Consider the following 15,545-nt stretch of genomic DNA (forward strand, 5'->3'; position numbering starts at 1 on the left):
ATGAGGTGGTGAGCCTTGGAGCTATGCATTTAGCGCTGACCTTTCTTTTTCACACACAAGACCAAGGGAAAAAATCTAGAGAATTAAGATGCAAAACATTGTTTTGCTTGTGAGGAAATAATTTTGAATTTGGGTGAACTTGAAGGTTTTTTGCTGTTTGTAAAGGTTATCAACTTGGAAGTTGCTGTAGGAAATGAATTGACATGTACACTGGCTGTACGAGAATAATCAGCAAAGGCTGCCCAGGCAAAACTGGTCTGGGTTGTACAAGTTTCGTACCAGAAGTTTGGGGGAAATGCCGACGGAGACTCGGAATGTGGCTTTACCAACTCCTGTGAACTTGAAGGGCAATTGAGGTCCAAGTCAAGTTATGGTAATGCAGCCAAAACCTGCCGCATGGGTGTACAACCTGAAATGTCACCAGCACAGGAGAATAAGGAGGAAAGCTAGCTTAGACCGATGGTGACTAAGAAAGGTGCCATTTGTGTATTTCAAGAAGCACGTTTGCAAACGGATTCACCTATTTTGTTGCAGTACAATCTGTAATAGAGTTTTTGATTTTGTGTGTTCTCTGCCCCTGTCTGACTGAAAGATACTTCATCTTGGTCAAAAATTGATTATCTACACAAAGATGAACAAAGAGCTCTTTTAAAAACAACAACAAGAAGAGAGCCTCAGTACATAAATGCACTACTTCAGCCTAACCTACTTCCCAGAGAGGTTTGTTACAAGGATAAAATGGAGGAGTGGGTAAGGATGACGGTCTGCCACTTTGAATCTCCACTGGGGGAAAAAGAGGCGTGTAAATATCTCAGTAAATAAGTACTGGGCGATGTGATAGAGTCACTTGAGCAGATAGAATCATAGAGTTGGAAGGGCCCACCAGGGTCATCTAGTCCAACCCCCTGTGCAATGCAGGAAATTCACAACTACCTCCCCCACACACACCCCAGTGACCCCTACTCCATGCCCAGAAGATGGCCAAGGTGCCATCCCTCTCGTGATCTGTTTAAGTTCATAGAATCAGCATTGCTGACAGATGGCCATCTGCTTAAAACCTCCAGGGAAGGAGTGGGGAATCGAACCTGGTTCTCTCTGTCTCTCTGTCTCTGTGTGTAGATAGTTAGGCCAGCAGTGCTGCTGCTGCTGCTGCTGCTGCTGCTGCTGCTCTCTGCCTCCCCAGTGCCCCTAGTGGCTGTGGTGCAGAACTGCATTAGAAGTTAAAAAAAAGTAAATGCATTCCGTGGCTGCAGCATGACGTCGGCTTCAGGAGCCCTCCAGCTGACTTGGGCCCCTCTTGGCGGCCCTGGTCCAAGTAGGAGCCTTTCCCAGTGTGTTATACCCAAGACCCTTTTAACTGGAGATTCTGGATGTTTGGACCTTAAGTGTGCAACCCCATTGGCTCTGGACACTGAGCCATCGCATTTGCTCTAGGCAAAACAAACATGTGAAGAATAGTTGCCTTTGCGCAGTCTGTTTTGATCTGGATGAAGTTCCTCTGAAAACATGAAGCCATTAGATGCTGTCTTTTCATATGAAATGAAGCTCCCATCTCCTAGACTGAGACAAATGTCTTCGGGGATCTAGGTTTATGCACAGAGTAGATGAAAGAAATGTGTTCATTGAACAACATATCAAAATCTAGTACTTCACTGGGACATTAGCAGCACATTATGAACTTGTTCATAGGTAATGGGAGCCCCACAATGTGAATTAAGGCATGTGACCCTAGCCCAGAATGGAAGAAGGGTGTGAATGCACAGCTTAAAAAAAATAAAGTTGCAGTTGCTGAGGTGGAAACGAAATTTGTTCATCATCTTATGCCAAACTGCTGCTTATATAAAAATAAACATGAGAGAAGGGGGGAAAATGGGCGGGGGAGGACAGGAGCAATGTTTTTCTGAGAAGTCCAGTTGTGGAAACACAACAGGCAACTATGAAGCCCCAATGGCAAATGGATGGATCTGTTATCTAGTCTACATGATGAAAGTGGAAGAGAAGCTGTACTTAAGGCCAAAGTGGAAACAATAATCCTCTTCTGTTGGGGTTTTCTGGAATTGGAAAGGTCAGCTGAGGTTCAGAATCTCTTTGCTCTTCTTAGATATTTTGCTGGAATCATCAAAAGCCTTTTGACTTTGCTTGATATTCTGTGAACCTTTTGCTTAAAAAGAGAAGCTCTCTATTTTGCCTTGAGATGCAGCTCCACAATAGTCACTTAACATTTTACATTTATGGAGGCCCCATGAAGCACACAGGCTGGTCTTTTTTTTTTCCCTTTATGCTGAAGATTTAGTGTTGACTCTGTCAGTTTTTACAGACATCTAAGCTTATTTACCTAGTAGGTTATCCACAGTGTGAGCAATAGGTGTGTAAGAATTACATTAAAGGGATTTTTGCGCTTGGTTGTGCCATGGCTTCATTGAATGGAAGGAAGGCGGACCCCGGTGTAGACCCAGAGACCAACGAGAATCAGACTGAGGTCTCAGAAGATGCTGCCCCAGAGACAACCAATCGTCAAGTTCCACTTGTTAGAGATGCTGTAGGCTCTGTCAAGTGATCTTTCAGTAATGCTTAAAGACTCTAAGCACAAATGTGGACCCTTCAAAAACAAATTCCTCTTTCTGTGGGGGGTTCCTATCTCTCTGTTCTTAGTTACCTGCTTCCTGTCCGTGGCTCCCTCCTCTTGGCTGCCCTGGGTGGCTGCTTCCTGCCAACCACTGCTGTTCTTGGGGTCCTGTTCATGGAAAGCACGCAAGCAAAACCTTGATCAATCCTTTTCCTAAAACCAGGGCAGCAGAAATTACACTGTCCCATGATATTCTTGTTAAACAGATTGAAAAATTTAACTGGGTGTAATCCAGTTTCTGGGAATCCACCAAAACCAAATTACTACGGGTGGTTCCTATAATGATGTTTGTACCTTGGTTTGATATACACACGGAACTCACAGGGTGACCTTGGGTCAGTCACACACTCTCAGCCTCACTGACCTTACAAGGTTGTTGCTGTGTGGATAAAATGGAGGAGAGGTCCCCTTTGGAGAGAAAAGCCCTCTAGCCCCAGACTCCAGCCCAACTCCCAGGGAGCTGGACAACAAGGTTCTTTCCAAAGAACTAAGCTGTCCTGACGGAAACACAGAACCGTATACGTTTCGTAATGGTATGTTTTCCATATTCTCATCAGGAGTGCTGATTGCTCCTGTGAGAACCTTAATTATAGTTATGATTTATAATCATAATGTTCTTTATATTTAGTAAACATATCCTAAGTGTAGTGGAAGTTATACGAACACACACAACCAGAATGCTGAAGATAGGCGTTGAAACCTTCTCAGCCACATGTTGGAAGTATGTCCATACGATACGCTCAAACGCTGTTGCTGTGGGAAGCATCCAGACTTTATTATATTATACAGATCCCCCTGATTAAGTGTATGCGAAACTGGTATGGGGTCTCAAAGTCTGAATGAGTATCAATTCTCCCATGGCACCAATGGAAGACTCCTCAGTCTTGAGTGTGCTCGTATCCCCAAGAAACCAGTTGTTCTCCTGGACATTTTTACCATTGGGGCCACCCTGAGCCCAACTTTGGGTGGGATACAAAACTAAATACATAAATAATAAAAATTACCATAACATGTAACCGTGTGTGTAAGTGGATCCTTCTGGGGCCCCTGGTGCTTACCTCCCCCCAATATCATTTTTATTAGAAAGTTCTGTTCAAAAATCCTGTGTCGTAAATTCTGACTTGTCACAATGTGTGTTGTAGTTGTATCAGATCTTGGCCGATGTGCAGAAGTAGCTTGGTGTGGCGTCGTGAGGTGCTCGCGCCCCTGATGGGGTGGGGGGGGGGGAAGGCATACCTGTTTGCTGTTCTCATGAAGCAGATGCGATTAATGTGATTAAGAAGTGTGTTTTTGTTTTTTGAGGAATGCATGAAATGTATCTTGAGGTGTTGCTTCGTGCTGTGGTTATTCTTGGGAGCAGTTAGTGTCACAAGCAAAGTCTGGAACGTATTATTAGTTCTTGAACAGAAATGTTGATTAAATGGTTGGTTATTTTCGGAAGCTGGGAAAACAAGACAATGTGGACTAAAATACTAGACAAGCGACAGCACGTTGATAAGAATGGGGTGCTTAAGGGCCTACCCTGTCTGTCTTCTGTTTTGTATCCCTGCAGCTTTACCTTGAAATGAAAGAAAAAAACCCTGAGCCTGTAATGTACTTTACAGATCAAGGGAGCTCAAGAGGGCCGCCATGTCGGCCCGCAGCAGAACCGCTGGATCCAAGTCCTGGAGCACCTTGGGGAGCAACGAGATTTTCAGGGTACGAGCTTTCGAGAGTCAAAGCTCATATCTGACGAAGGGGGGATTGGCTCCTGAAAGTTTATACCCCCAAAATCTTGTTGGTCCCTAAGGTATTACTGGTTTGCAAATTAAATCACTTGGGGGGGGCAGTTTTGAGGCCTACCTGTCCGGCATCCCCCAGCATTGTGACATCACTTCCAGTCTGAACCAGGTGTGATGTCAACACGTTAGGATGGCACTTTAGCAAATACTAGCATTTGGGGCACATACCCGAGGGCTGCCCGGATGTGTTAATGTCACTTCCAGCATGATCTGAATTAACACATCAGGGCAGCCCTCTAGTCTATGGTCACAGTGCCAGGGAAAATGCCAATGTCTTCCTCATCCCTCCCACCTCCCTTGGAAGTGGCTTCAGGGGCATCAGGCTGAAGCAGGAAGCCTGGCTGGCCTAGGTGGTAGAGTGGACGGTGCCCCTTTGAGCGAAAGGTGCCAGTGCTAGGAGGGAAGATCGGGGGCGGGGAGGCCTCGACCTCCGTGCCCCTGTTTTCTGGCCCTCCAGAGGAACTGGTTGGTCAGTGTGTGAGACAGGATGCTGGACTAGAGGGACCCTCACTGGTCTGATCCAGCAGGGTTGCTCTTATGCTGTTACGTTCTGACGCAATCACATTTCTGAATGTTCCTCTGCCTAAAAACACTTCCCTGAAAGTAAGAAAGTAGTTCAGCTCGACTAAGTGCCTTTCTTCCTCATGTGATAGTTTTTACTTGCAGGGAATTTTGACATGGTGGTGGAGGAGGAGGAGGATGCCCCACACATCCTGGACTGCCCCCTCATTCTGCTGCATCTGTAGACGAGGCTTCTGCAGTGTCCCAGTGGGGTGGTTCTTATCCCTTCCAGGTGAACAGCTGACTAATCCTGATTTCCAGAGGAGCTGTGCCAGAAGTGTCATAGCCAACCCGCCTGTTTTTGTTGGGTACTGTGTGAGAAAATTGTGTTGGCTCAAAGTCAATGAGCTTTATGAGTTCAGCATTTTGAGAGGATTAGTTGGTTTTTACATTAACAAGGCATCTCGCCAAGCCGCTCTGCCACCTTCCAGATGTCATTCAAGTGGTGTTCTGGCTGGCCAGGTGAGAGTTGGTGGTCTGAGGTTGTGTTTCCCGTTAACTCAACAGTACTGGCCCCTTTTTCAATGAATATGATTCATGGGGGTATGACAATGTGCAAATCTGTGTCTGCGGGACAGCAGAATTCGATCACTGGTGGTTCCATCATGCTCTTGCTTGACAGAGATTCATCTGTGTTGAAAGCTGCTCTACTAAGCTCTCGCGCCACCAGTCGTGAGGCTGCTCCAGGGCCTTCCAGTTTCCACTGGCCTGCCAAATGTAAAGAGCAAAGTCGGACTGGGAGATGTGGTCGGCAGCTGACGATTCTACACCAGGTTCCAAGTTAAGCAGTGATGCTTCTCGCTGTCACAGTGAGAAGCATAATGTTCTGATATGAAAGTCATGAATTATTGATCATACTTATTGTGTTTACTGTTCCGTCATCTTAAATAAGATGGAGTTAACTCAAGCTGAATCACTGTAAATTAATAATAGAATTTTGAACTTGACTCATTTAAGAAATGTAATTATTTACTCAAACGATCTGAGAAACCATCTACATACATATATATAGTGTGGTGCTTAGTATCATTTAATTACTTATCTTACCATTTATTGCATACTCTTGTACTTACAATTGATTTTTTAAAATCTTTTTCCAAGTAATGCTATGTTTCTCATTACATGTTTACTGTGTTATCTCTGAAGGAGACCTTGAGTCCTTCTATATCATTTGTAGTAATCTCAGTTCTTTTTGTAACTCGTCTCATGTTTTGTTTTTATTAATGTCATATAAAACAAATGAAAAAGGGAAGCAGAGATGCTGCTGAGGACCCCCCCCCCCAGCCTCCAGGGCAGGTTTGACCTTCTCTGTCAAGCCAGTCCAGTAATGGTTGTTTGAAGGTCGGGCAGTTTTTTTCATCAGCTGTCCCAGGAGGGGTAGAGGGGCTGGAAGAGAACACAAAAGGTGGTGCCGTGTCTCGTGATAAACTTGGTAGAAGAAATTCAGACTGTTCTATCAACTTGGCTTTAAATTGGAGTTGGCCGCTGCTTCCTATATCATATATCTCACATTTTTCCAACTGGAGTTCGTTCCCTAGTATCAAAAAAAGAATTGCTCCCTTTCTTTTTGCTTTTCCCACCTGGACCTTTGGTAAATCACCCATAAGCGGTGGTGTTTAATCACCTTTCTCTTGCTTTAAGATGAGGTGAAAAGCAAGCTAGTTCTGTCTTCCTTATTACAAGGAATATTTTCTATTCCCCCTCCCTCCCCCCCAAAGAAAAACATGAGCATCTCTTCTGGAAAATATGTGACTTGTCTCTGAGGCAGTCCTCCAGTGATTCCATTGGTTGTACAGATGTAAATGCAGATAAAACTAAGATGAAAAAGGGACGGGCTGCTCACTGTCCAAGTGGAAACGAACACTTGAAACCCTCTGAGATCTCAAACAGTTCCCAAGATCCTGCGCGGAGATTGGGGCAGATGTGAAACACAGCTGGGAATGAGGGAGGCTTGGAAGTATGGGGGCAGGGGGGCAGGCAGCCGGGCACTCTCGGGCTTGCCAGTGGATTTTGCTGAACTGAGCCACCGATTCCTGTCAGTTGCCAAATTCAGGGTCAACTGCAGTTGGTAGCTTGTATGAGGGAGGGCATCTTGGCCATCTCCTGGGCATGGAGTAGGGGTCACTGGGGGTGTGGGGGGGGTAGTTGGGAATTTCTTGCATTGTGCAGGAGGTTGGACTAGATGACCCTGGTGGTCCCTTCCTACTCTATGATTCTATGTAGGAAAGAATGAAAAGCCGCTTACTTCAGGGACCTTCAGAGTTACGGCATAAATTAGGCTTTGGTGTGAGGTTCAGGGAGGAAAAATGTGAAATGACAGATTGGCAAGAGGGTGGGAGTCAGATGGGACAGGTGGGGGGGGGGAGGGAAAGCCGTGAGAGAGAACATCCAAGGTTGAATGGCGGGGAGAATTTCCAGCTTGTCAGCAGAGATGGGGAAGGTTGGGGAGAGAAAGCAAAAGAATTCATTTGACTGGCAGAGAGGAGATGGGTTCAGCCCAGTTTCATCCTCCAAAGCGTGGGAACGTCTGATGGAAATCTGTGACTGCTGCTACTTCAAAGGGACTTTGCAGGTGGTTCTTAGCCCCTGGTGTCCAAACGGATATTGTTAATTCTTGATTATCCAAAGTAAAGCCCTCTCCCTCCACATTTCTTGATATCCCTCATTAGCTGAACAGATGGGAGGGTTTTTTTTTCCAATCCCCCCCTCCTTAGGCCCTCAAATGATTAATTTGTTGTGCTTCCAGAACATTTTAGTTCCTCACGCACACTGCTTGGGGTCAACAGGCAATAATGGTTTTCCTTTAAAATAAGTGGGAAATTTGATTCTTTGAAATGTGCAGTATATTTGTTAGGTAGAGAGTGAGAGAGAGAAAGAGTTATCATTTCCATTATCTCCACATTGTTAGGATAGGTGTATGCTTGTTAAATTATGTAACGCATCTCACTTTGATTTGTGTTATTCTGGAATGAATAAAGCTGGTCGGGGGTTGAAGTATTCATTACTTACCTCGCTTGAGGGAAGCTGGAACCCATTTGCTGCTTGTTTTAACAGAGTGCCAAGAGGGGGGAGCCTGTGAATTAGGAACTTCTCCCAGGTCGTGAACTGGTAAAGGCACCCCAGGCGGTGTGGCATGTGGGTGATAATACTGGCCTATTTTGCAAGGTTGTTGTGAGAACTGTGCAGGATAGATGTATGTCAGGAGCTTTGACATTTCAAAAGCTCTGCATAAATAAGAGCATAGTTAATTTTTGAAAAATTCATTTTGAGCTGCCCTAATGTAGACGGGTCCTTCAGTGTCAGGTCAGGCCGTTCATTCCCCTCATCCTGCCGCTCCGCTCACAAAAGGCCTGTAAATATTGTGCATTATATCCTGGACATTCTTCTGTGACTATTGATGTTTTTTCCCATGGCTTCCCCCCCCCCCAGCAAAGTTCTCACCATTGTGTGTGTGTGTGTGGCGTGCGCACTGCTGCCTTCGCTTTCCTGGAAGGTCACCCCCCCCCCCCCAGAAGGGTCGTGGTCCTGACCTACGCTTGGTTCAAGCGATTCCTTTCTTTGTGCTTAGGAATGGGCAGAGGAAGTCTTCAGTTTGGCCACCAACTTGCTGGCGCAGAACATGTCCCGGGAGGCGTCTCTGCAGAAGGCGTAAGTGGCAAAGCCCCGTGTGCCCAGGGGCCGTTTTCCGCCTGGCCGCCCGTCCGCTTCCTTTCTTTTTGTTAGAATGTTTGCTAGGAAACGTTTCTATGACCGGGGTGGGTGAGTGGGTGGGTGGGGTGGGGGTGGCCGCTGGCACGGAGATGCCTTCTCCCCCCACCTCTTTGTCACTGACCACCACCCCCTCTCCCTTCTCAGGGAGGTGGTAAGGCTGGGTGCTGCTTCAGACTGTAGGTGGGCGTGGGGGCACACGGCAAAATGCTTTTAAATACAAAAGAAATTCCCTTGGCGTAGAAAACCAGTATGCCACAAAGAAGAGGTTAGGCTGGCCTGCTCCCTGGCAGGCTCATTTTTAGGATTGCCAGCTCCAGGTTGGAAAATACCTGGAGATTTTTGGGGTGGAGCCTGGGGAGGGCGGGGTTTGGGGAGGGGAGGGACTTCAGTGCTATAGAGTCCAGTGGCCAAAGCGGCCATTTTCTCCAGGGGAACCAATCTCTGTCAACTGGAGATCAGTCGTAATAGCAGGAGATCTCCAGCTAGTCACTGGAGGCTGGCAACCCTACTAATTTCATATATTCCTTTTTTTTTGCACACCAAACCCCCACCCCCCGGGCAGCTGCAGGAAGGGGGTACAGCCTAGAGACAGGCCAGCCATTTCTATGAGAACTGGGGCAGTGAGATTTTTTAAAAAATCTTACAGCATTTTCTTCTAGAGGGCAGTTTAACGCCTGTGAGGTCCCATCACAGAATTGTTTTGGAGTTGAGTGGGTGTTTGCTGCCTGCCCGGCAGAAATGATCCACCTTTCTCCGGAGTCTGCTGTCAGACCTCCTCCTCCTCCTCCTCCTCCTCCTCCTCCTCCTCCTTCTTCTTCTTCCTCCTCCTCCTCCTCCTCCTCTCTCCGAGCCATTCTGGCCGGCCTGGCTGGTCAGGGAAACGGCACGGCAAGAGGAGCGGGGCTGTGTGTGGGGGGGCATCAGTCTCCGTTGCTGCTCTTCCCACTGGCTTCTCCTTGCTGCTCAAGCGAAGTGGAAGTGCAGAAGCCCCCCTCCCAGGCCTTGCGTGCGTGTCGCAGGCAGCCTGACCCTCAAGTGAGAAGGGCAGACTGCGCCCATGTTTGTTGGAAGGAGATCAAGGGGTGGTGTGTACTGCATTTCCCCCACTAGTAGCTAGTAGGCCCTGGTGTTTCCCTAAAGGCTGGCTTACAACGGCTTTTTCCTGTGAAAAGGATAGCCGGGATGGGGGCCAGGGCAGCTTGGAGATGCTTATCTGGTTTCCTGCTGCTTGCAGAAGCCCGGCCTGAAGTTAAGATCTTGGCCCCGCTACTTAAGGTTATAAACAACGGAGATCAGACCAGCCGGGTTTGGTGTTTTCTTTCTATTATTAGTCAAACAATAACACGATACAAGGTTTCCATTTCCCCTCTTAATCTCTTTTTGCCTTTTCTCTCAATGGAGAGAACCGGTAAATCTGTCCTGGTGTAGGTTGCCAGTAAAGTGCGTTGACGCGGAGGGCTCTGCGACAAAACTACAAAGGCTGCTGATGAGAAAACAACAACAACCCAAAAGCTTCCCCCACCCCAAGAAAGAGGAACTACCTAAATAAATCTGAATTTTTCCAAAGTCGAGGGGACGGTTGATGCTCAGAGATGAGCAAGGCCTGCACATGCCATGAGAAGGACTGGGGGTGGGTGGGAATCAGCTCCCCCGATGCTTCAGGTTAGGGGAGAGGGTTGGGCTTTAAACCCTATGAGGATTCTTTGCGCGAGTTCTAATCCTGATGGAGTCTCCTTTGCTTGGCTTGGCTTTCTCCCCCCTAGTCGTTAGCTTCTGAGCTGGGGAAAGAAGTGTTGGACGCGCACTGCCTCTTTCCCCCAGCTCCTCCAAATCATAACTGTTTAGAGCAGGGCGTGGGAACTAGCTGTTGTGATGATAGTCTATGGGATAAATGTTGTAAGCTGCCTCCAGCATGAATCTGGTTCCTTCCTCCTTTCACCTTGTTGTCTTGGAAGCTGGACGATACACTTAGATGGAAATATCCTTCAGAGTCTTCAGCCATGTGATAGACAGGCTGTTTGCAGCTTCCACTGTCTGCCCTCTGATCACCCGTGACCGCCTCAAAACTTCAATCAGGGGAATGCACCTTGCCAAGAAAAACCCAAACCAAACAAAACTAGCAGTATTGTCGAAGGCTTTCACGGTCAGAGTTCATTGGTTCTTGTAGGTTATCCGGGCTGTGTGACTGTGGTCTTGGTATTTTCTTTCCTGACGTTTCTCCAGCAGCTGTGGCAGGCATCTTCAGACACTGTCCTTCAGTGTTCCTCCTCTGAAGATGCCGGCCACAGCTGCTGGCGAAACGTCAGGAAAGAAAATACCAAGACCACAGTCACACAGCCCGGATAACCTACAAGAACGGAAAAACTAGCAGTCTCCATCCTTGCAGGAAGCAAAATGTCACTTCATTATTGCTTGAAGCAGTACATCCCTATAAATCCATGGTGCCCTTTCCTACATCATCCCAGCTGTGTGGGAGCTGCTGACCTATGAGGAGGGGAGGAAGAGGAGAGGAGGAGTTGGTTTTTATTTGCTGACTTTCCCACTTAAGGAAGAATCAAACCGGCTTACAATCACCTTCCCTTCCTTTTCCCTCCCCACAACAGACACCCTGTGAGGGTAGGTGGGGCTGAGAGAGCTCTAAGAGGGCTGTGACTAGCCCAAGGTCACCCAGTTGGCTTCATGTGGAGGAGTAGCGAAACCAACCCGGTTCACCAGATTAGCGTCCACCGCTCCAAACCACCACTCTTAACCACTACACCACACTGGTTCCCCCAACCTTGTCAAGGGAGACCAACTACCCCAGTGTTTGCGGGGGGGGGGCTCTGCACCCACCCCACCTCTGCCTGGGCCATTTGGGGGGTTTCCCCAGCCACAAAGGAGGTGCTGATAGGAAAGGGGCTTCCACAGGGCTGAGGGGAGACTTAAAGAGCGTCAACCTTACTGTTGACTTGTGTCAACAAAGCATAACTGCACCCTGCAAAATCTTCCAAAATTACCTTACCTGAATCCTGTTTCAGGCCGAGGGCTTTTAAGGTGCCCTGTGCAGAGCGTAAAGAATTCAGTGAAATGAACCCATCCTGGCAAACTCCATCCATGAATCACTTTCCTGAAGGGGATTTGAGAGAAATCTCAAAGTCTGTACTTGGAGACACCTCAGGCAAGGATTCAAGGCATTAAGCTTTTTTTGGGCGGCAGGGGAGGGGGGAATACTGATGCTTAAGAAGTTATTATTTTCTTCTGAAGGACAACTCTTCTTCTGAAGGTTATTATCTGGTCAGCACTGTGGGAAAAGGAAAGCACTTTTTAACATTGTGGTTGCAATGATTTTTTTTTTAATCAACATGTTTTTCTTCTCTCTAGTTACACAAAGCTCAAACTGCAAGTGACAACTGAGGGACGCATCCCTTTGAAGAGGTAAGTGATGTTCTGTTTTGTTTAGCTGGCCTTTTTTGGAAGCTTTTCATGCCATGGTAATTTGTAGTATGGTGATATTATGGCATTGTAGTATGGTGATTGTATGGGGATATTGTTCCATATAGCCCCTAAAAAGAGAAATGGAGTTACATGCCGTCACTGGTCAACTGGTACCTATATTGGGGGTGGGAGAGGTTGTATATGAACCCCCTACACACACACACACATTATGAATTGGTACAGCCCAAACACAGATTCACAGTCTTAGTGTGAACTAATGAAGTCTCTGCTTGGGGAGCTGAGAATGCTGGTGATCCAGAGTAGTCTTTCCATCCTAGATGAGAAGGAAGCCTCCTTCAGTGGGGCTTTTTTCCATAGGCCAGCTGTGTATGGACATTCAGCTTGTTGGCCCCGGGTCCCCATTCACGTGGAAGGGGGGAATTTCAATCTACCACCAGCACTAACTCTGCAGTAATCCTGATATCAGTTCCTCAAGGTTATCCTGGCACATTTACCATTAAACTGGAAAGACAGGATAGGTGCTGGATCAAGAGTACAAGAAAAGCCTTTTCAGACATCCCCTTCCCTCATTATGTATGTTCTGTGCATACATAAGACTAACCAAAATAGCTTAAAACAATAAAGTTGCAACAAATAAAACAGCGGAAGAGTAGCGTCCCTTTCGAAATGTTTGGCCCAACAAAATCATTACAACTTGCTGCCAGAAGGAGAGAAGGGCAGGTGGCAAGCAGGTTGGCACCTCCAGGAGGAGAGAAGGGCAGGTGGCACCTGAAGGGTGTGGGTTTCCTGGAGTTGGCACCAGCGCTGAGAAGACCTTGGAGCCCCCCTGGAACACAGCAGGAGGATCAGTTCCTGTGGGCAGTCCTATGGGTACTCTGGTCCCAGGCTCTTCTGGACTCCAGCTGAAGGCCAAGATCAGTGGTCAGAATTGCACTCAGAAAGAGACAGAGAGCAAGTGCACACCTTCATTCTCTTTGTTGGTTTTCCACCTGGCAGCATTTATCGCTTGTTCTCCGCGGACAGAAAGCGTGTGGAGACAGCGCTGGAAGCCTGCAACCTTCCTTCTGCCAGGGTAAGCTCTGACATCGTGTCATGTGTCACATTGGCACGCATTCCGTTGTGGTACCAACACTGTCATGTCTAGCGGGGTGTTGTTGTTTTTTCAGATTTTGGGCTGAGTTTTGTCTGAGCCTCTTTGTGTATACTACTATATCTTTGCAACACAAAGGATTTTCATATGTTGATTTTGTGGGTCGGGTCTTGGAACTATCAGTTGGATTCAGAACAAATACAAAAATTCATTGGTAGCTCCTTTTTTTAAAAAATGGCAAACACTTGTCAAAATGAGCCAATGTTACATTTCTGAAAGTAACATTCAAGGATGGCATCAATAACAACTTGAGTTAAAGCAACAAACAGAGAAAGAAGTAAAGCAATAAAATATCAATAACAGAAGTCATGGTGAACAAGATAGTGTTAACCTGGTGACTAAAACATGGTAGGGTAGCGCCAGGCAAATTGGAGCGGGGAGGGCGTTCCATAACCAGCATTCTGTCACAGAAAAGTTGCTTTTCCTGGTTATTGCACTGCTGACCTCTAAAGTAGAGACACACAGAGAAAAACATGTATGCACCCTACCCACACCTGCGTTTTGATGAAGTATAGTCTCAGGAGGGCGAAGCAACATGATTTTCTGGACAGGCAGACTGGCTCTTGAACTGATTTTGTAGAGCAGTTCAAGTTATGAGGGAAAGTCTCAGAGGAGAAATGTGTCCGTAAAGCCTCTTCAGTTCTGCAGGGTAAATGAACTTGTTTGATTGCCGCAGAAGTGTTCTGGTGGCCTGTTCATTCGGCAAGTAACTGATGCCTCCTCTACAGTTCCAAGGAATGATTTCTTGAACGATTGGCAATACCCACAGAGCAATTTGCTTGTTTTTGGCCCTGTAGGATGTAACCTCAATAGTTCTCATGCCATATACTCCATTTCATTAGCAGGTCTAAAGTTTATGTTTGGAATTGGTTTTATGTTTATCAGGCAAAGCCAAATTAATATAGCAGTAATGGTTTGGGCAACGTGAATTGCTCTATGTGGTGTCATATAGATGGTTTGAAACTGTACGTGCCCAAGTGGAAACAGGAGGAAAGCACAATCCGGGTCAACCTGCTAGAAAGCCAAAAGCTAATAAACCCACACAAAGGACAATGGTGTTGAACAACTGGAGTCACCCTCTGGGAAGCACCGAGCAATAAATAAGCAACACATAATTGATGCTTAAATGATGTGCTCACCAGAAGACCTGTTCAGCTATTAATTGTGGACTAATAGTTTGAGGGAGCTCTGGATGCTAGAAAAGAAAACCAGGGCACTCCAATATTTGGCTTACAGAAAAGGAAATGGATGTAAAAATATAAACCACAAGTTTTTGACTACCTGCTACCCCTCTGGTATGGAGAGAATGCAAGAAAGAACAGTGAACCGTGAGCAGCTAGTTAGAGCAAAAGCAAGAAATCAAGGTACAAGACAAAATAAAAAAACTCAGCACGTTCTTGGACCACAGATTTTGAAGGACCACTTTCTTTTGTACAAACCTTCCCTTATCGTTGCGTCCATTTTCCGAAGCCTGCTCTGTCAGCCTCTGCTGTCAGGACCCAGATGAGTGAGCCCGGGTGCTGGGTCTTCTGTGGGGTGGGGCGTGGGCGTGTTGAGGTGGTGGAACTCTTGTCTCCCCAATTTACAAGCATCCAGGCCTCAAGTGAAGACATTTTTAGTCTTTTTAGAATCACCGTTTTAGTGAATATAATGTCCATTGGTGTTATCTGATGTTCAAGCTTTCTTCGTTGGTTCTCCTCCTCCTTTTCAACTTCAGTGTATGTTTAAACACATTGGTTTTGTAGCTGCTGTTTTATGGATTTTAGTTTACCCAGGTATTTTATCTCTTGCTCCTGTGTTTATTGTTTTATATCATTGGTTTATTTCATTTGATTTTATTGCTTTAACTCAGTTTTGTTGTAAATTACCTTGGATATCTGGAAATAGAAAAATACAATATCAGCTCTGAATAAAAATCAAAGTTAGGTTTAAAATAATAAAATAAAATAATAAAAGTTGATGATTCTGGGAAGGATGATTTGAAGAGGAGGAGGAAAGATCTTCTATGGGGAAAGGTTTTCAGTTAGCCATTTACGGATCCCACTAGACCGGAGGCAAAATTTGGCTACTTGAGTGGTTATCTCCCGAGAGGAGTCTGCTAAGAGAAGGGAAACTTTAGCTTCTTCCGATCTCCCAGGAAAGGATGCCAATATGGGGAGAAGAATGTATGGGGAGAGATGTGAAAGTTCAGTTGTCTTGTAGAATTCTTTATTGCAAAGCAAAATAATGGACTTTGATCAGAACCCTTGAAGCAAAATCATAAAGTTACAACCAAGTAATA

At 46.2% G+C, this 15,545-nt stretch overlaps 1 protein-coding gene across 1 annotated transcript in view; it reads left to right on the plus strand.

The window, feature by feature from the left end:
• The window catches only part of PLCB1 (phospholipase C beta 1), a 195,759-nt gene that overhangs the window by 6,297 nt on the left and 173,917 nt on the right, over positions 1–15,545 (plus strand). Inside the window, exons 2-4 of the mRNA XM_056856453.1 lie at positions 8,537–8,616; positions 12,040–12,093; positions 13,111–13,186. Of these exons, the coding sequence (XP_056712431.1) occupies positions 8,537–8,616; positions 12,040–12,093; positions 13,111–13,186 (210 nt within the window). The remainder of the gene's footprint in view (positions 1–8,536; positions 8,617–12,039; positions 12,094–13,110; positions 13,187–15,545) is intronic.

The sequence above is a fragment of the Euleptes europaea genome, chromosome 10 (assembly GCF_029931775.1).
Source record: "Euleptes europaea isolate rEulEur1 chromosome 10, rEulEur1.hap1, whole genome shotgun sequence".
Classification (NCBI taxonomy): Eukaryota; Metazoa; Chordata; class Lepidosauria; order Squamata; family Sphaerodactylidae; genus Euleptes; species Euleptes europaea.